The 19174-nt window shown below is 60.6% G+C and overlaps 1 protein-coding gene across 1 annotated transcript in view; it reads right to left on the bottom strand.

Annotated features, from left to right (window-relative positions):
• Positions 1-855: 855 nt before the first annotated feature.
• Positions 856-19174, bottom strand: part of PRRC2B (proline-rich coiled-coil 2B) — a 52073-nt gene continuing 33754 nt past the window's right edge. The window contains exons 18-34 of the mRNA XM_014529879.1: positions 18957-19170; positions 17788-17966; positions 17048-17193; positions 16395-16536; positions 14786-14868; positions 14117-14305; positions 13790-13987; positions 13305-13391; positions 12598-12702; positions 12275-12464; positions 11507-11604; positions 10601-10728; positions 9933-10173; positions 8335-8511; positions 7697-7788; positions 5761-5842; positions 856-4652 (exon numbers count right to left, since the gene is read on the bottom strand). Coding sequence (XP_014385365.1) covers positions 4518-4652; positions 5761-5842; positions 7697-7788; positions 8335-8511; positions 9933-10173; positions 10601-10728; positions 11507-11604; positions 12275-12464; positions 12598-12702; positions 13305-13391; positions 13790-13987; positions 14117-14305; positions 14786-14868; positions 16395-16536; positions 17048-17193; positions 17788-17966; positions 18957-19170 — 2486 coding nt within the window. The 3' untranslated portion in view covers positions 856-4517. The remainder of the gene's footprint in view (positions 4653-5760; positions 5843-7696; positions 7789-8334; positions 8512-9932; positions 10174-10600; positions 10729-11506; positions 11605-12274; positions 12465-12597; positions 12703-13304; positions 13392-13789; positions 13988-14116; positions 14306-14785; positions 14869-16394; positions 16537-17047; positions 17194-17787; positions 17967-18956; positions 19171-19174) is intronic.

Raw genomic sequence — 19174 nt, forward strand, 5'->3', positions numbered from 1 at the left:
CCGCCCTTCGCTTGGTGGCGCGGACCCGCGTGTCCTCACTGGATCGCGGGGGCCGGGACGATGACCCTCGGGGACTCGCCAGGTCCCTCGTCCACGTGCACCTTAACCCGGACCGACAGACGGCTGCAGACATAACAGCTGCGTTTTCGCTGTTGCTGAGGCTGTTCCGCACGCTGGTCACCCCACCCCAGCGTGAGGCGACTCACCGGACTCGCTGCGGGAGGGCAGGGCGTAGGGCGGTGTCGGGGGGGGGGGGGGAGACCCTGGCCCGTGTCCCCTTCTGAATGTGCCCGGGGCAGGGTGTCCTCGGGGACACGTTGAACCTACTTGGGAACGATTTGTAAGTTGCCTCCATCCTTTGAACCCGCACTGCCCCCTAAGGTAGGTCCTGGTCGAGTCTGGTTCTAGTTAAGGAAACAGTGACAAACGAGGTCTTCCAAGGTCACACCCGGGAGATGGCAGAACCGAGCAGCCGCCTGCCCCCAGGTGCAAGCTCTTGGCCCTTCCTCCCTCCTCCACTGAAGTGCAGCGCAGCCCTCTCCTGCTTCCAGCAAAGGGACAGGAGGCCCAGCAGCAGAGCACAGCAGACACCTCTGACCACCCACCTCCAGGGACAAGGGGAGGGCCCAGTGCAGGCAGATGTCATGCGCACCCACCGCCACAGTGGGGGCTGCTAATGCCGGCCCACTTGGAAAATGCCCCCAACCCACAGGCTTCAGTCGCCTCTCCGTGTTGCTTTAAGGCATCTCAGTCAAGTAACTTCTAATTAACATGCAAACTCAAAGGAAAACGACAGAAAACCCAGGGACACAGCCTGAGAAAGCATGTCCAGCTTCAGGATGTTGTGGTTTGTTGTTTTTTTTTAACTTTTTTTTTATTTAAATAAGGAGAATTCTTTCATATGGAAAGAGTTAGTACAATCACATATTTGAAAGGAGAAACAATAGGTACTGGACCGGAGGGAAAGGGCAAGGGGTGAGTGTGCCACCAGCCTGGTGAACCCATGATTCCATTTCCCATCCAAGGCAAAAGCTTCCCCAAAATAATGTATGAACAAGCTGCACATTACACCTTCAGCCATCGCCTGCCCTTTCAAATATCTGGTCTATATGAAAAGACAAACAGAGGAAAGGCCAAAATAAAAGGAAACAAAATCCCTCTCAAGAACAAAAAACCCCAAACCCTTTTCACTACGCAAGGCATGAGGTCCGAAGCTTGCAGCACAGGATCCCCTGGGAGGCTGTGCAACATGCTGAAGACAGGGCCCTGGGGACGCTGCTACCATCCTGGAGGCCACCCAACCCGGGGGAGGAACTGAACGGCAGGTCGGATGCGCCTGGAAGGTCACTAGCCAAATACGCGCTGGTGGTCCGAGTGGAGAGCTCGGCGGGGGACAAACGGTCTGACCCCCACGCTGGGCCGTTCCTGTCCTGGGTGATCTGTTAGGTCCATCTCATGCCTTCAAACCGGAAGGGCTGGCTCTCTGAAGTCTGCACGTCCCACTCATCACAGAGCACGACAAAGCACAAATACTCGTCTCCTTGGTTGTCAAAGGCCACTTCCCACCGACCTTCCTACCCAGGCTTGCTCTGCAGGTGAAAGGAACAAGTCCAGATGAGAGGCAACACGCAGCTACTTGGTGGAGGGGAGCCGGTCTGCAGGGAGGAGCTGTACCATTTGCCCCATGACCTCACACCTGCACGCCTTTCCTCCTCGGCTCTGAGCATCAGTCACAAATCTCACCAAAGATCCAGGAGCAGGTCCGGAGGCGAGGGCCTAGCCGGAGCACGGACGCCGGCTGTAGCGAGATGCTCAGTGTTCTGAGAAGTGGCTGGAATGACCACAGTTTGAAAGCGGGCAAACCCATTTTTCTGAAACGTGTCAGTCATCCTCTGTTTTTCCCTTAAGGAACCTAGAGCCAGAAGTGTATGAATTCCAAGTTTGCAAACAATAGTGTGGACAGAAGGGGTGAGTAACGGTAAAGAAAACCAGACCAAACAGCTGGCAAAGAAATCTTCAGTGGGTGGACGCCGCCTCTCAGACACACGACCCCACACGCTGGGATTTTACTCCACCGAGCAGTTGACACTGGACGGACGCTACATCAGGCTCCTGGTGCGGAGCGGCGGGCTGCACCATCAACAGCCGGGCAGAGCTGCCAGCATCAGAGGGTGACTGTGACGAGCAGGCAAAGGTGCATGAGGGCGTGGACACCACCCCCATCTCAGCAGCAGAAAAGGTAAGTTTGGGTTTTCACCTGTTCCCACCAAAGGCCCCAAAACACCCTGGCAGAGGCCTCTGCGTGGTTATGCGCTCTGAAGAGGGGGGTTTGAAACCAAAACAAGACCCAAAGTCCTACTACCTTGAGCTTAGCTCTAAAACCACGAGAAAGGAAGAGATTGCACCTTAAAACATCTCTGCAGTAAAGACTGCATTTAATCAGACCAAGGAAGGGATGGGGTGCCAGCAGGCCCGGGCCTACCCTCTGCCCGAGTCCAGCTGGAAATGTCTCGGGGGGAAGCGCCCGCAGCTGGGCACACGAGGCGGAGAAAGCACTGAGGGTCACATGCAGCTCCTGGCCTTCCTGCACAGGTCAGACGCATCTATAAATAGCGCAGTGGGACACTTCCTTCCTTCACCTAGACCTACAACAATACATATAAATAAATCCTAGTGTTTTCTGTTTTATTGGGGGGGGGGGGGGGGAGTAGAAAAAAAAGGGCAGAGAAAAGGGCTGGAGAGCAGGTGACCCCGTGTTTTTATTTTTCCTCAAACAAGCACTGTCGCTGTCAGGATCACCAGGAGGGCACACCTTGAGTTTGTTCCGTGGAGCCTCACAATGAGAAAACCTTTTTTGCTTTAGACAAGCAGCGGACCCCAGAATCAGGTGGGAGGGTCTGGGCGGGTTCCCAGGTGTTCAGGCAGCGAGCGTGTGGCTCCTGCAGGGCAGCGGGCGATGGGGGCAGCGGGGAGTGGGGCAGGCAGCAGCTCTCGTGGGGGGGGAGGGCAGAGCAGATGAGCGCATGGGGCAGGAGAGTGAGGACAGGACTCCAGAGTAAAGATTCAGGAGATGAAGGGAAAAGAGAAGCCAGTGAACAGTGAGGTCCGAGGATGGAGGCGAGGGGGTGCGGAAAGCTACCAAGTGAGCATAAAGCTCTTCCCAGGAAACTGGCCTCCAGGGCGCGAGACGGGAGCTCTGCCAGGTGGTGTCCCGTCCTTAAAGCTGTCATCACAGCACGAGCTGCTCCAGCAGCCCAAGGGCCCTCCCTCCCGTGTCCTACCCTGGACAGAGCTGAGAAGCAGCCTGAGCAGCCGGCACACACCTGCAGGGACACGGGCGGAGCCAGGTCCCCTGGGACCAGTGGCAGTGCCCTCTCTGTAGGTGCTGCTTAGTTCCTCGAAGGGCCTGTGCAAAACTCGAGCCTTCCCCTCCCTTTCCTCGGAATGACAGAATCTGGGGCGATTCTAGTTCTTAAAAAACAACAAAACGCAGTGTGAAATGGCTCACACGAGCATTTTGCTGGAGGCAGCTCTGCAGACTTGGGTGGCTGCCCAGGCCGTTTCAGAACCATGGCCAGCCCTGCAACACAGCCTCCCCCTTGGACCTGCCCACGGCTGGAAAGGCTGACCTCACTGCTCAGCTCAGGTGCCCTGTCCCGCCACCTGGGCCTGCTGCTGGGAGGGGAGGAGCAGGAAGCCCTGCAGGAAGCGCGGGGCTGCAGGAAGGTGGAGAAGGCTTCCGGAAAGGGCGTGAGTGAAACAGCAGCCCTGGGTGCCGGCGCCCTCGAGCAGACGCGGGAGGTGGGGCGGGGGCCGTGGTGCTGCCTGCTCACACGTCAGGCCAACTTGGGATACACCAGTGACTGTGTCCGCGCTTCACCGCAGGGCCAGCGGCCAGCACGTCCCTGGCTTTAGACTCCGGGACAGAAACCCTTCCGTAAACCCCAGCTCACGGGCTGCCTGTGGGCTCCGGAGCGCAGCCGGACACCGGGTGCTCGTGCGGTGCCTTGTGTGGCCGCAGAGGCTAACCAACGAAGAGCAGGAGGGCGTCTCACAGCGATGCGTCAAACTAAACAGGAGGGGAAGACGCTACCGGACAAGGGGTCGGGGAGCTGGCGAAGAGCATATAAAAGTTCAGCTGCAGACACCGCTTGTGTTTTGTTTTCCTTTCTCTGTAAAAACCTTGGCTGCTTCAGCTGCTTTTTAAAACAAAAAGCTTCAAAGGAAAGGGCCTGCTGCCACACCACCGGCGGGACGGGGCAGGGCAGCACGAAGCGCCCACCGAGGAGCTGCCCGCGGCCGCATCCTCAGGGCCGCCGCCGGGGGGCGGAAAGGAGATGGGACGGGGCTGTTGCTGTTTCGGATGAAAGCAAGCAGGTCAATGCCACAAATCCACGGTGCAAGCTGGTTGGACGTCGGAGCTATCAGGAGTGGAGAGAGGATCTCTCTCTGCCGGCCGGCCAGGCGGTTGGACGGAGAGGCGGCTCTGCCCACGGTGAGGCGGCCAGGCCAGCGCCTCAGGCCTTGCTCTCCTCCACTTTCACCGCCCGAGGCTTGATGGCTCCTGTGCGCTTCATCTGGGCGGCGGCCAAGGGGGCCTCCTGCAGGGTCACGGCTCCCAGGCCGGGTTTCTCATCCACTCGTGGCTTTGCCTTTGGACAGATGAACGGGACAAAGCAGTTACCCTCACACAGCAGCCGTCGGTGGCTACACAGCCCCCCCTTCCTGCTCCTGAGCCCACAGAGAAGAGCTACGCTAAGGAGTCCATCCTTCGGTGGAGGACAGACTAGAAGCAACTCTCCTAGGAAGGACAAGGTGGCGCTGCTGTCCCCTCCCGCAGGCGCTGAGTGCAGTGATTCGGAGGCGGGAAGACGCCGGGTCCTCCGGGAGCCTTCTGCGATGCCCGCGGGCCTCCACAGGGCCGCACAGCTAAGGCCGACTCAAGAACCTTCTCAAATCAGTGCACCCATGCCCACAGGGACAAAGCCTCTGAGACCCGCCTGTCTGCGGAGGGGCGGAGCCTCAGGCAGGCATGGGTCTCCCGGACCTTCCAGAGCCTTTCCCCAGGTTCACATCAGGGTCCCCCTACTCTCAGGTCAGCACTGGGCAGTGCACCAGAGTGACCGGCCTCAACCTGCCCCACACCATGAGCATTAGCTCAATCCAAGCTACTCCAGGAGCGGCCCTCCAGGGAGCCACGCCAGGAGAAGTGAAATGAGTGGCCAGTCCTCCGCCTCCACCAGCCAGGAGCTGCTCTACTTAGTACTTAGAAGCCTGCGCTGACACGTCCGAGCCCCGGAGCCCGCCATACTCGAGAGCAGCGGGAGAACAGTGCCCCACGGCCAGGAAATGCCACGCCATCGCGGTCCCTCCCAGCCAGGCAGACGAGACACAGCACTTACTAGGGCTACATGCGCACGCTCACGCGCACGCCCGACTGCTAGCGCTGACCCACAGACCTAACCCAGTCCCAGCACCTTCACAGCCCGAATCGCTAGGAGGCTAGTCCACCTGCTGGCGTCACCTCTCCGGGGACTCCGCATCCTCCCTTCTCTGCAGGACAAGGAAGGATCCAGACGCCCGTCAGGAGGAGCAATGCCTTCGCCAGAAGGACTCGGCCCCTGGCGCCATGCTCTAAGCGCTAGGGCACGCCTCTCTTTACAAGAGGAGCACGCAAATGGGGTGGGCAGTCCCTTCTCTTTTGGCGCTTGGAGACGGGCCTAAGCGTCGGGGCTGGAGGTCTGGAAAGCCATCTTCTACCTGGTGAGCGTAGTGTCCCTGCACAGAGCCCATGTTAACTGCTGATCCAGAGGGCTTCCCACTGGGGCTAGCAGAGCTAGGCCTGAAAAAACCAAAGGCAGGGGGTGAGAACACACGCACCGCAGGAGGGAGTCAAGCCCGGCGCGCGCCCTGGCTCGGGCTCGCAGACCTCCCGGCGGAGGAAAACAGACCGCAGGCAGCCGAGCTCAGAGGAAGAGCAGGCTCAGTCGCCCTGGCACCTCCAATGCAGCTCAGGGAGAGGCACCCAGGGGGAGAGACCGAGGTCGCCACTGCGGACAGAGACTGACCAGACAGATGGACGGACAGGAGGAGCAAGAGTCTCTCAGGGCTTGGAGGGTCTGGACCAACGTGACTCTATGGCCAGATAAAAGGTCTCTAAACCTAGGAGTTACGCCCAGTAGTTTTCTAGTCTTCCCTTTCTGTGGGTGGGGGGTGGAGACACCCCAAAAGGAACGATACTGTAGAACACCTTTCTAAGTGTGTTCCGTTCCCGACAACCAGTTCCCAGGAAGGGTAATTAGGTGATGGGGAAAAAATGATTTCAAGGTGGAAGTGTGCGAAGCGCTGTGTGCAGAGTTCACCAGGACTCCGGACAGTGGGCTGTGCCCAGGAGCACGGCTCCCGAAGAGCCGTCTTGCACACAGCACCCCAAGGACCGGAGCAGGGAGCCTGTGTGGCGGGACACGCCTCAGAAGTCATTTCCAGAAAAAGTGGGAAATGCTTCTCCATAAAAACATACCACGTTCCCAGCCCCAATGAAAACACCTGCACAACAAGGGCTCCTTCGCTACGGGTCACACTTTCTAAAGTCTCCACAGGCAGTGGCCGCCACTCCCACACGGTGGGCGCACGCGGCTCGTGTTCAGGCGGGTCCGTTCCCCGGGTTTGCCCAGGGAGACTGAGCACCTGTTCACCCTCCACGCCCCTCCCTCCCTCCACGTGCACACGGCTCTGTGCTGCTGTCCACACAGTTTTCTAATAGTTCTGCTATCTTGGCCCATGTGAAAAACATGATCGGACAATAGAGCGAACTAACAAAAATAAATGAAGCCGAGAGAGTGAAAATAAGAACAGAAAAGATGAAATGGGGGAAAATTCACAAAAATCCCTCTCTCTGGAAATGCTGCTGGAAGGATGGAAGGAAGCGGCAGGGGCTGAGGCCGAGGCCTCGCACTCCAGGAGCAGCGGGCCGAGCGCCAGGCCAGACCTGACTGGCAGGCACCCCTCCGCCAGAGGACCTGGTGGGGCTGGAGCCTCCGCCAGCCTTGCCCAGGGCACTGCCAGCTGCACGTCTGTCTGACTCATTTACCAACAGGACGGTTCCCAGGTGTTTCCCACACATAACGAGTCGACTGCACTGACCCTAGGCCCGAAGCCGGGCACGCTGCCTTCCCAACTCACACGCACTCCCTGGGGTGAGAAAGTTGGCAGACCCAGAGCTTTGCTGCCTTTGCAACCCAAGTAATTGAACAAGACAATTCATACAGGGCCAGCTCTGATCCAGCTCAGGGCCCTGGGACTGGTGCTGGAGGCAGAGACGGGCGCAGAGGAAGCAAAAAGGTGCAGCTCGTCCTGGGTAGCCAGGGCCCACGGCCCAGCAGCACCAGGTCCTGGGGAGGAAGGTCCTCCCACCCAGGGCTGTGCCTTCGTGGCCACTGACGCCTGTTCTAGAAGCTGTGAGAAGGCTGTGTGCAGGCAGGGTCAGCCCGACGCTGACAACATAGCAGTTCCTTTCCCCGCCTTCCCAGCAAGCTCTCCCAATGCAGAGCATGGGATGAGGGTTAAAACCAAAACCCAGTTCCCGAGTTCCCAGTGACGACTGAAATATCTTGGTGACACGCGGGCTTACGAGGGGACCCGGCCTCGGTGCCCTGTGCCGCCCTCCCGGGCCCTCAGCACCCGCCGGTCCCTTTACCTGTAGGTCTGTGGTGACTGCCCGGAGCCTCCTGAAGGAACATTCGGTTTACTGTCGGCAAAGTGGAAGCCCTTCATCTCCATCTGAGAGGACTAGAGACCGGGAAGCAAAGGCTGCTGGTTGGTGGCCGGGAGACAGCCTGGCCCTCGCTGAACCACCCTGCGCACAGCCGAGGGGGCCCAGGAAGACCCGGGAGAAGTTCTGGATAGAGAGGCAGCTTCTAAAGGAATCGAGGCTCGAGGTCTTGTTCCCTTTTAAGGGGCTGAGCACCACCACGGGTGCTGCCTGGCCGTCTCTGCCCTGAGGAGGAGTCCTCCACAGAACCGTGGGGCTTGGGCCCTGGGCTCCAGCCCCAGGCCTCTACCTGGGCCTCCAGGACCTGCACCTGAACTGGCCCCTCGGGTGCTCCGCGCCCACACAGGGACCAGGCATGGACCGACACACCTCCTCCCGGCGTGGGCCACGCACACCTGAGCTCGTCTACACGGCCAGCTGGCACACTGACCAGGGCACTGGCCACGGGAAGGCAAGAGGCTGTGCCCCAGACCCTGGCCTTTCCTGCCACAGCAGTGGTGTCTGGCTAACCGGAGGGCTGGTAAGACCCTTCCAGGACCCCAGCAGGATGGAGTCGCACTCACCTCTCTGCTGGTGTTAAGGACCGAAGGCTGGGACCCGGGCGGAAGAATTCTGCGAGGGGCCCCCACCGAGAGGCTCTGCCCCTGTGGCAGCTGGATGGACTGGGGCAGGAGCAGGGGCTGCTGTCCGGAGCCGTACCGCGGCAGAGGCAGCTGGGAGCCGGGCAGTGGCATCGTCAGCTGCTGACAACAGGGACAGTCAGGAAAGGGGTGGTGGTGGGGGAGAAAGTCACAAACCACTGTTCACACTCACGCCCAAGAGCAAGCACACATCAGACTCAAGTCACAGCGAGGCCTTCCTGCAGAGGGAGAGACTCGCTTTCCCTTAGAGCCGCAGGGCACCCTGGACTTCACACTCGGCGGCGGGGGCAGGCCTGCCGCCGGCACAGTGGGTGGTGAAGCAGGCACGGGACGAGGCGGCAGCAGCTGGCCAGTGCCACCCAGGGGTGGGGCTCCTCTCCCAGGTGGAAAGGGCGTGTGTGCTCCAGCCCTCCCCGCTCCCACCCAGTGAAGGCTCGCTGAATGCACCCTGTGCGGGGAAAGCACCAGGACACTGTCAGACCCAGAACCACGAGGGCAGGGCGGTGCCATCCTGGACACAGCGCCGGTGCCGGAGTGCAGAGAGCAGGCAGCACCCGAGTGCGTGTGCGTGTGCGTGTGCGTGTGCGGGTGGTGGTGGGGTGGGAGAAAAGCTAGGCAGGGCCAGAGAGGCTCGGGAGGGGACGTCCATGTGGATCAGATCCCAGGTGAGAACAAGGCCGGAGGCTCCCTCGCCCCCTCTGTGCAGCACCGGGCCGCCCGCCACTGCCTGCCTCTAAGGTCAGAGGACGAGGCTCGGGGTCAGGGTTCTTGGAACCAAACTGGAGCTTCCTGGAAGCTTCTGAAGCACAAGCACGTTGTGACAAGAGAAAGGCAACTGCAAGGCCTAAGCGACCACTTCGAATGTCCAGACCAGGTGGGTGAGGGGAGGGGGTAGGGGGGCCACTTTTTGTCTCTCAGTCACTTTCCTCTTCATCTCCCTGCTGGTGAGTCCACAGTGGAGGGTCAGAAGGATCTATTGGGATTGCATCACCGAGACACGTGGCAGCCAGAGCCTCTAAGACCCAGGCCCCATCTGCGTACAACACCTGTTTTAAAGGGAGGGGGCGGGAGTTCATGCAGGAGCCTGGGCAGGGAGGGGTGCAGGGACGAGGACCCGCTGGACTCTGAATACTTTCCAAATGCAGAGCCGACAGACCTGCTGAAGGCCCAGAGGGGGTGATGCGGACTGGACCACCTCAAGGACCAGGGAGAAATCACGTTTTGGACCCAATGTCTGAACAAGTTGTTTGAGATGCGGTGAGATATAGATATTAGAACAGAGACGTGGGCAGCCAGTGGATGAGTTCAGGTCCAGAGGACAGCGGGGAGAACAGGAAGCATTGCCACTTCACCTCCAGCCCCACAGACGCGGGAAGGGGGGGGGGCGGGGGGGGGGCGACACAGAGGTGATGGGATCCCTCAGAAGGGGCTGAGCATGTGACCTGGTTCCAGCTACAGCAGCAAGTCAGCACACCGAGAGGCAGGCGAGGGAAAAGCAGTTGGGGGGGACTGAGCCTGACCTGGGGGAGCTGGGAGTCCAGCATCTGGGAGGCGCCCAGCCCGGCCGCCTGGCTGAGCTGGCCCTCGTAGACCAGGGCTTGGCTTCCGCTCATGGGCTGGTAAGGGGAGCCGGATGGGGGCTTCACGAGCTCCAAGGGCTGCATGCCAGGGAACGCCGAGTACGGAGGCTTCAGGGCGGTGCCTCCAGAGAGGATCATGGTGCTGGGCGGGGACAGGCTGGGGTGCATGTACACCTGCGACCTGCAAAAGCCAGACGATACAGGGCAGATGTCGGAGTGCCCGCGTGAGAACCCAGAGGGCTTGTGCAAACACTCCGCTGGCCCTACCCCTCGACGTTCAGAACAGCCCCCTGGATGGTGCCCATGTTGCTGGTCCAGGGATCACAGTTGGGGCATCACTGGATTAAACGAATGGACAAACATACAAGACGCAGGAAACCCAAAAGCACTGGACGTGAGACACAGCAAGGGCAGCTGGAGGCAGCGGGCGTGGGCGTGGGCGTGGCGGAGGGCAGGGCAGCAGGCCCACAGCCCTTCCTGCACACAGTGAAGAACGAACTGTAAGTGACCACAACACCCTCACCCCAAGGAGAACAAAGGGAACCAGTGCGCAGGCTGCAAAGGCCTGAGCTCCGCCTGTGAGCCGCCAGCCCTCGTCCCTGTCTCACCTGAAGGGCTGCAAGGAGCTGAAGATCTCCTGTGACTGGGAGACGGGGAGCCCGCCCCTCAGCCCCAGCTGGGCTGAAGCCTGCAGAGACGTGTGGAGGGAGATGGGGATCTGCTGGGCAGCGGCAGCCTGTGGGGAAGCCAGCAGGTCACTGCGGGGCCCTCTGAGCTGCTCTTCCCTTCCCCTCCGCACGCGGCTGGAACCCCGCCCCAAGTGCCAGTCCCAGCACCTCCTTCCTGCGCTTTTGCTCTACGAGTCAGACACTGCCTAGCTCCACGCACTGAGGTGGCGCTCACGCAAGGGTGCGTGGACAACCACACACAGAACACATGCAGTAGGACCCAGTTCTGTGAAGACCAACACCTTGCACAACTGCACAAGGTAATATTTAAGAACACGTTTTAAAGGGGACAGGACAGGCCAAGTCCTCTGCCCTCTGTCCCGAATCTGCTCTGAGCAGCGCCTCCGCGGGGAGCCTGGTGCTGGTCTGCGCAGGCAAGGTCTGGCCCCGCGCCAGGTCCGATGTCCAGAAAGCATCCCCTGCAGCATGGAAATGATGCCGGTGCCGCATAAAAACGAACGCCTGCTCGTTCTAAAACTACCTCTTTCTAATGCATCCATGCCTGGGAGTCTAGGCCTTGCTTCTCTTCATCAGAAGGATACCTGATCACCAAAGAGAATTCCGTTTCAGCTAGTCCCGGCCAGGACCCAGAGGGGAACTCGAAGGAAAACTACGCAGAGTCTGGAGCCCTGAGCTCCGCTCCTCGCCTCGTTTACTCGTCCCCCACACTGACTGGCTGCCAGGACACGCAGGTGCTGGGCATTACGCGCGAGGGATTCAGAGAAAGAAGAAACACAGGACTTCTGACCCCGCCCCTGCCCCCCGCCGCCCGGCCTGCGCCATCACCTGCTGGTAACTCTGCTGCTGCGGGATGGTCTGAGGAACCAGCCGGGGCTGACTGGCAAACACGTGCCCATCCAGGTAGAGAGGTGGCAGGTGGCTGCCTGGAGACAGAACCCACGGAGGCAGAACAGGATCAGGTCTCACTGTTGCCGAGGACCCTTAGGGGACACGCTGTGCCCACCCTCCCACACCCCTCGTGCCCACTGCGTGCAGCTGCCTCGGTCTCTCAGCCACGTTCCTCTTCATCTCCCTGCTATTGAGTCCACAGTGGAGGGTCAGAAGGATCTATTGGGATTCCATCACTGAGACCTCGGCAGCCGGCACCTCAAAATCCCCACCCTCCCCCTTTGGGCACCGACACCACGACCAGGACGCTGGCGGGAAGGACAACATGTCCGTTACTGACTGAGGATTCAGCTGATAGGCAAGCACTTTCAGGTATGGCCTCTGGTCAGCGTGGCTACCCCATGGAGCGCCATCCTCGCCCGGGCTGGTTTTACAGAGCACAGTCCGAGGCTCAGGGCTGAGGTGCTCACTGGCAGAGTGACCCCGCCCCCATTAACCCGGATCCAACTCAAAGCCCATCTCGGCTCGCTCCTCCCTCCCAGCAGAAGCAAGTGCGAGCCGTCTGCAGCCGTGGGAAGCTGGGATCGCCCAGCCTAGAGGCAGCCCAACTCCCACTTGCACAGACTCCCTAAGTCATGGTCGGTGGGTTCAGGGCTGCCAGCCCCACGCTTCTGTTGAAGCGCACGAGGAGGCTCGGGCCGATACCTGGGAGAGAAGAAGGCGCTACGGAGGCCACGGGCATGGGCGGCATGGAGACGCCGCCGAAGGAGCTGTAGTTGGCCCCACTGGAGGCTCCCACAGAGGACGGGGGCTGGATGCCCGAGCCAGGGCCTCCCGGAGAGCTCTGCTCCGGCAAGCTGGGCGAGTTTTCCCAAGCCTTCCGCGCAGACTCCATCTTTGGAAGCAAGGGGAGGAGAGGGATGAACACTACTAGGGAGAGGCAGTGGCAGTGGGTGGGGCTGCCCGCTCCCGCCTCCTCACAAGCCAGGGCCCCGCATAGGCCTTACTGAGATCAGGACTAGTGTTACCTTCAGAGTGAGGTCGGCCGTGGGGAAGGACATCTGGGAGAGGCCGATGGCCCTCTGGATGTGATGATCTCGCCGCAGGATGGGAATACTCTGTGTCAGCCCGGCCTGGAGGAGACAGGAAGCCATGGGACAACCAGGCAGAGGAAGCGAGACAACGTGTCAAAATGCCCTTCAGAGTTGGTCGTGTGCACCTAAGGCCACAAGATGAAGCTGCCAGCAGCTGAGACCAGTTTATCTTGACAGAGGCCCAGGAGAGCCCCCCATTCCCCAGAGCCCTCTAGCAGGGATGGGCATGTGCCAGCAACGTAACGACTGGCTGCCGGCACGCAGGCGTGGAGACCTCCAGGAGGCTGAGGAACAGGTGCCTGTGACAGAGGCTCAGCGATGCCTGCTGGCCGCTCCTGCTGCGCTGGGCGGGGCCCTCAGCATGCTGTGGGCCCCGGGAGATCAGTCCGGAAGCGTGGTTCGCCCAGCATCTCAAACATGACCACGGAACTTGGAAGAACAGAGAATCGAAGCATGCTACCCAAACCAGACCTTGGGAAACACACTGCCCCATTTTAAGGTCACAAAACTGGGTGTAGAACATTCAAACAACTAGTGGAAGACAGTAAGCAGCTAGAAATTATGTCATGACTCAAACCCAGGTCTGCCTGACCCCAGGGCCGAGCAGTGCGGGGCCAGGGCTGGCAAGGAAGCACACTCACGTTACTAGCCAGGGCGTCCTGGAGCTTGACCACTGGATTCCCCGCGGGGCCAGGGGCAGACCCCGGCGGCAAGCTGAAGTCGGAGTCCTGGGAAAAGGGGACAGAGCCCTGGAGATCCTGGCTCACCTTGCGGCACAGACATGGTCTCAGCGCCTCTAAAAACCCACCACGCAAGCAACATGGCCGCATGTTCCCCAGCGGCACAGGAGGGAAGAGTGCCGCCCCTCATCCTCGCTCCTGCCGTGCCCACTGCCCCACCCGACAGAGACCATGAAGACTGCCGCCCGAGCAGCCTGAGAACCGGCTGGCGTCAGCAGGGCATCTAGGGGGCAGCTCACTAGCACCTCCGTCCACGCTCACCCGCACGCTCCCCGGTGCCGCTCAGCTCACCCCTCTGCTCCTTCTAGGAGACAACCTGTCCAAGCCCCTCCTTCCCTCCAAGTACAAAAAAAATAAAGGAGAAAGGAAATAAGCCAAAGCCTCACTTTTGGACTGACTCCAAATTCGATGGGCGGCACCGGGAGCACGGAGTCCACGTGAATCTCCACCCCGTTGACCGGTGGGACGGCGGCGCCCGGCAGGCGCTCGGCCGCCTCGGAGCCCTTTCTGTTCTTCAGGGAGCGCTCGTTGCCGATGGGTCCTGGTCTGTGCTCCTTGCTCTGCGCTGAGCCTTGTTCTGAATCCTTGACGGGAAAGCAGAGCAGCTGAACACAGACTAGATGACCTTCTACGCGCGCGGGAATCGGGGCAGAAGACGAGACAATGAGCCCTTCTGCCCAGGCCCGGCCCCTGCAAGAGGGACTCCAGGTTACCTTTTGCTCGGGTTGCTTCTGAGCCGGCTCTTTATGGCCGTCAGCCTTGGGCTCCAGGTTGGACCCGCTCATCTCCTCTGGTTTCAGAGTGCCATAGGGCGAGCTGCGCTGCGACGAGGTCGCAGACGACTCTCGAGACTCGGCGCTCAAGTCCACACCACTGTCTCCCTGGCTGCTCTTAAAGCCCTGCTGTGCAAGGCACCAAACGGGTTAGAGCCCTGACCCCCAGGCTCCCCACGCTGCCTGCCTGTGCGCAGTCTTGTCCCGCGTTGGGACCTGACCCCACAGCTGAAAGGATGTGGCCAAAGGCACCCCTGCCCGAACCTCCAGACCCCCAGTGGGCCCTCGTCCGAGACGGTCACACGCATCTCTCTTGTGACCCAAACCAAACAGAGTGACCACCGCTCCCGGTTTGAAGGAGAGCCCCGACTGCTCCCCTACAGGGGGTGGAGTAACCCCCTTTCTTCCTCCCTCTCACACAGGCATCTCACATAGGTCAGAAACCGAGGCTGTAGTCCAGCCACAAGCCCGGGCCTGAGGAAATGGCCTCTGGTCCAGGCTCAACTACTGTGGCTGAGGGAGGGCGTGGGCCGCAGGACGGACGAAGCCCAGGCCAGGCAGCCAAGTGGGCGGCGAGCACCCCCGCCTGTGAGCACACAGCGCACTCACCTCGGCGGAGCCGGGCTCGGAGCTGTTGAAGGCCGTGGCGGCTTTAGTCCAGGAGTCGCTGGCTGAGGCCTGAACGGGCAGGGCTGCCGGAGGAGGAAGCAGAGAATCAGGGCATCAGAAAGGAGCAGGAGGCTGCCAAGGCGAGCACAGGCATGGCGTACACAAACCCAGGTCCTCACGGCCCTCGCGGTCCCCGCCCACACGCCAGTGAGCAGCTGATACTGGGGAGCTGGTCTGGGCGTCACGCCCCTGCCCAGCAGCCGCAGGCAGACTTCATCTCTGCTGTGCTGAGGCTTCCCTCACTCAAGCCAACTATTTGTTTCTACCAGCGGGAGCTGCTGCCAGTCCCGCAAGGCCCACGCTGCCACCACCGAGACGCCAACAGCAGCCATGGCCCCGTGCCTGTCCACATGACTTCAGGTGTGACCTTCAGATCGCCCAGACCGTGGTCTGACGACAGAAGCCCGCTCCCGGGCTCCGGGGACAGGTGTCTCCGGACTTGCTCACTCTGACACACCGTCACACACCACCCACCGTCTGACGTCAGTATTTCCCTGAGAGGCCATGGCTCTTGCCATCAGAGCCGAGTCCTTCCCGGCCTCGTTCTGCAACGGGGACAGGCCACGCGGCGCAACTGCGAGTCCAGTCCAGGCCCGGAGCCCAGGACCTCTGAGGGCGAGGCCTCCCCCTGAAAGCCTGGGCTGCGCTGTGTCACACAACTGGCTGTGGGTGACTTCTCCATGCTCCCTGGGGAGGGCTACGTGCCTTGTTCTATGTTCCCTGCAGGATGGTAGAGGCCATCCTGTCCAAAGCGGGCATTCAAGAGGAACTGGTTCCATTAAGATCAGTGGTTCTCAACCTTGGCTGCACATTAGAATCACCTGGGAATCTTTTTAAAATCCTGATTTCTGGGCCTCATCCTCCGGAAATTCTGTTTCTTTGTTACTAATGTTGTGGCCCCACCCCATAACAAAGAAACAGAATTTCCGGAGGATGAGGCCCAGAAATCAGGATTTTAAAAAGATTCCCAGGTGATTCTAATGTGCAGCCAAGGTTGAGAACCACTGATTAAGATGGTATTATGTTTTTAAAGTTACTAGAAAAAGAGCGTTAAATATAGATTTTTTTAAAGTTCAGGGGAACAAATTTTCTAAAGAGCGAAGTCCACCTGAGTCAGAGAGTGCCTCGGGGGCTGACAGAGCCTTCCTTCCGGGATGGGAAAGGCCAGTGCACAGATCACAAAGCCCCGGCCCTGGTGCCCTCCTGGCAGGTACTCCTCGCTCCTCTACCCATAACAGGAAAGGGTAAGTGTCGTGGGCAAAGGGAGCCAGGCCAGCTCGAGTGCCCTGGCGAGGGGGGGCGGGGCCAACCTGTCTCCAGGTCTCCAGACTCAGGGAACGCTTTGCTCTTCCAGCAACTGCAAGGCAGGGCAAGTCTACACCTGCTCAGGGGCAACAGCCACCCATGGGCTAAGGTGGGGCTAACACTGGCTCAGAGGACACCGGAGCAGGTCACGCCCCACCCACATTCCCAGTCCTGAAAGCAGATGTTCCCTAAAAAGAGAACAGCCAGGGGCTAAGCATCTGGGCCCAGGCACCCCCGCTCTTACCCTGGCCACTGCTCTCCCAGATCTCAGTGCCCAGGCTGCTGCCCGGCACGGGCACATCGCCTTGCTCCAGGCCCAAGTTGTTCTGCTTTTTCGCAAACCGAGGAGGAATACGGGAGGCAAGGCCCCGACCTTTGACAGGCACCTAAGGAGAGAAAGGTGGTAGAGGCCATTCGAGAGGTCAGGCACGTGACATTCTCCCAGCAAATGTCTCTGGGGCATCAGAACCAAGAGAACTCGCCCAGCAATGCTGGGACGCTCGTCTCTCAAGACCTCAACCATGAGTGAGTGTTAATGCCACACCTGGCAAGGGCTCACAGCCAGTGACTGCGATGAATCAGACAACAGGACAGTGTGCACTGCCCCACGGGCGCCGTGTGAGCACAGGGTCCCACGGGCGCAGGGGGAGGAGACGAGGGGCTGAGGCCGTCTGCACGGCGCCTGCTGGGCTCCAGCTGCTGTCACCGGACAGTCCCTCTTTGAGAACAGGGAAGGGGTCATCCACTGTGGGTGCTGCGGGCGGTGTTTGAGGGACACTCCTCCCTCCTCCCTCCTCCCTCCTCCCTCCCATCCTGGGCTCCATTCAGAACTCGGAGCCTCCTGGCTGTGGTTCCCCGCACCAGCTGGCGCAGCTCCTCCTCCCTCGCACTCCTCACCTGCGCAGCTTGCTCCTTCTTCCTCCTCTCCTCCTCCAGCAGGCGGCGCTGCTTCTTGGTCAGGATTTCGATGAAGCCTTCACCCACCATGGAGCCCACCTCCGTCTCCTCCCCGGGGCTGGGCCCACAATTCTCGAGGATGGAATCTGAACCAAGAGTTCACGCGAAGGGATGGTGTTCCACTCATCGGAGGCCAAGAAGAACCCAGCCCCACAGGCACCTGACATCTTGGGACAGCTCAGCTCCAAAGGCCGGGCAGTGCCTGGCTGGTACCTCCCAGGAGCCGTGGAGTTCACTGTGTCTACAGAATGAGCTGGGATTCCACACCTCTCACGTGCTCTAACAAACCGTCAACGCAAACCCAAGAGCCCTAAGTGACACTACAGCCCAGAAAAGTCTTGGGAAATAGAGACACCAGTCCCAGCTCTGCTCCTAATTAGCCATGTGACCCTGGACGAGCCACTCAACCTCTCTGGGCCTCGGGTTCCCATCTTTACAATGGGGGGGGCGGGGGACGGGGGGGCACTGTAGGGCAGTTAAGGGGTTTGGCAAACTGTGAGAAACACAAGTGCAGGGGTTGCATCTGTTCTGCCCATCTCCGTGCCCCGGAACAAGGCCCAGGGCCTCCCCCAGAGGGTCAGACACAGTGAGAGGGCAGACTTGGCAGCCTGCAGGGCGAGGCCCCATTTCACCTGGCTCGGCTCCCTCCCTCCCCCGAAGATGCGAGGCAACAGACTCACTTCCGTAGTTCAGGTCAAACTGCTTCATGGCCTCTCCCGGCTCGCCCACCCTCTGAGCAGCCAGGGTGGCCTCCTCTGCCTTCTCACCGGCAGCTTCGGGGACGTCAGAGGCGGCACGGGCAGCCCGCTCCAGGGTGCAGTGACCACTGTGACCTCCTGGCAAGGACTCGTCCGGGGTCCTGGAAGGGAAGGGGACCTCGTTAGCTCAGAAGCGACCACGGCTGGGGAAGCAACGGGAAAACCACCTAAGCACACAGCACGCACCATGGAAGCCACTCCCGGCAGCAGTGCGTCCCGGGCAGGCCACGGGGAGGCCCCCTCCAGCCGCACCGCCCCTGCCAGGGCTCAGTACTCTGCCTTCCCACTGTGAGCCAAGCTCAGCAGGACTCCACAAAGGACAGAGCTGCAGGGCGTCCTCCTGTCACAACACTGACCAGCAGACGCCCCGGCCTCGGCCACCACCAGGCCTTGGGGCAGAAGTCAGAGGCAAAGCCAGGCCTCGGCATCTGAGTCCTGGGAAGCTAGACTCACCGACACCCAAGAATCCGCACGCCCTGTGGCTCCCTTTCGGGGAAGTCACCCCAGGCTCTGCCCCGAATCTGAGCAGGGGCAGGTGGGAGCATCTCCGCATGCTCAGGTCCTTCTCCTGAGCCCGGGCAGCCCGAGGGCACTGAGCTGGGGCATCCATATCACAGCCTCCAATCCCGGGCCAGCCACTCACAGGCCTCAGGCTGCCCATTCCCTGCGCTACTGCCTGTCTTATCACGCACAGTGCAGTGCCCAAAGGTGCCAGACCTCCTCGCTGTTGGGAGCAGAGCCGTTCGGGAGGAACCGCCTCGGGGCAGGCACCGGCTGCAGTGGCCCGCAGGGGAATCCCAAGGCCACATAAGGAGGCTGAACTCCTGGGACAGGTGCCACATAAGAGGACCACGGGGGCAGGGACTCTGGTTTTGGTTTTAGTTTTCAAGCCACAACAACAAAACGCCACAGGAAGCAGACAAACGGTGCAGGGGTGAGCGAGGGAGACGCTCACACACAAGGGCTGCGGCAGCCCCTCGGGTGCGGGGCGGCCCGACACACGGCGGGACACGCATGCATGGAGTGCTGCTCGCAACACCGGCTCGATCACAGAACAAGCAACAAAAGGACCCGGATTTTGTTTTGTTTACCTTTTGGCTTTCAAAGGCGTCCCACTCTGCTGGCTCTCATAATGGGGAGAGGTGTCACCACCGCCTGGCCTAACAGCCTTCTCCCCAAACCCTCCCAGCTCCAGCTTCCGGCTCTGCCGGTCCACCAGGGGTCTCTGGCTGGAGAAGCTCCGCTTGGCCAACTCCTTCTTCTCCCCTAGGCTGGCCCCGGGCAGGCTGCCGTCCACGTGGGAGCCGGG

The sequence above is a fragment of the Myotis brandtii genome, unplaced genomic scaffold, assembly GCF_000412655.1.
Source record: "Myotis brandtii unplaced genomic scaffold, ASM41265v1 scaffold699, whole genome shotgun sequence".
NCBI lineage: Eukaryota > Metazoa > Chordata > Mammalia > Chiroptera > Vespertilionidae > Myotis > Myotis brandtii.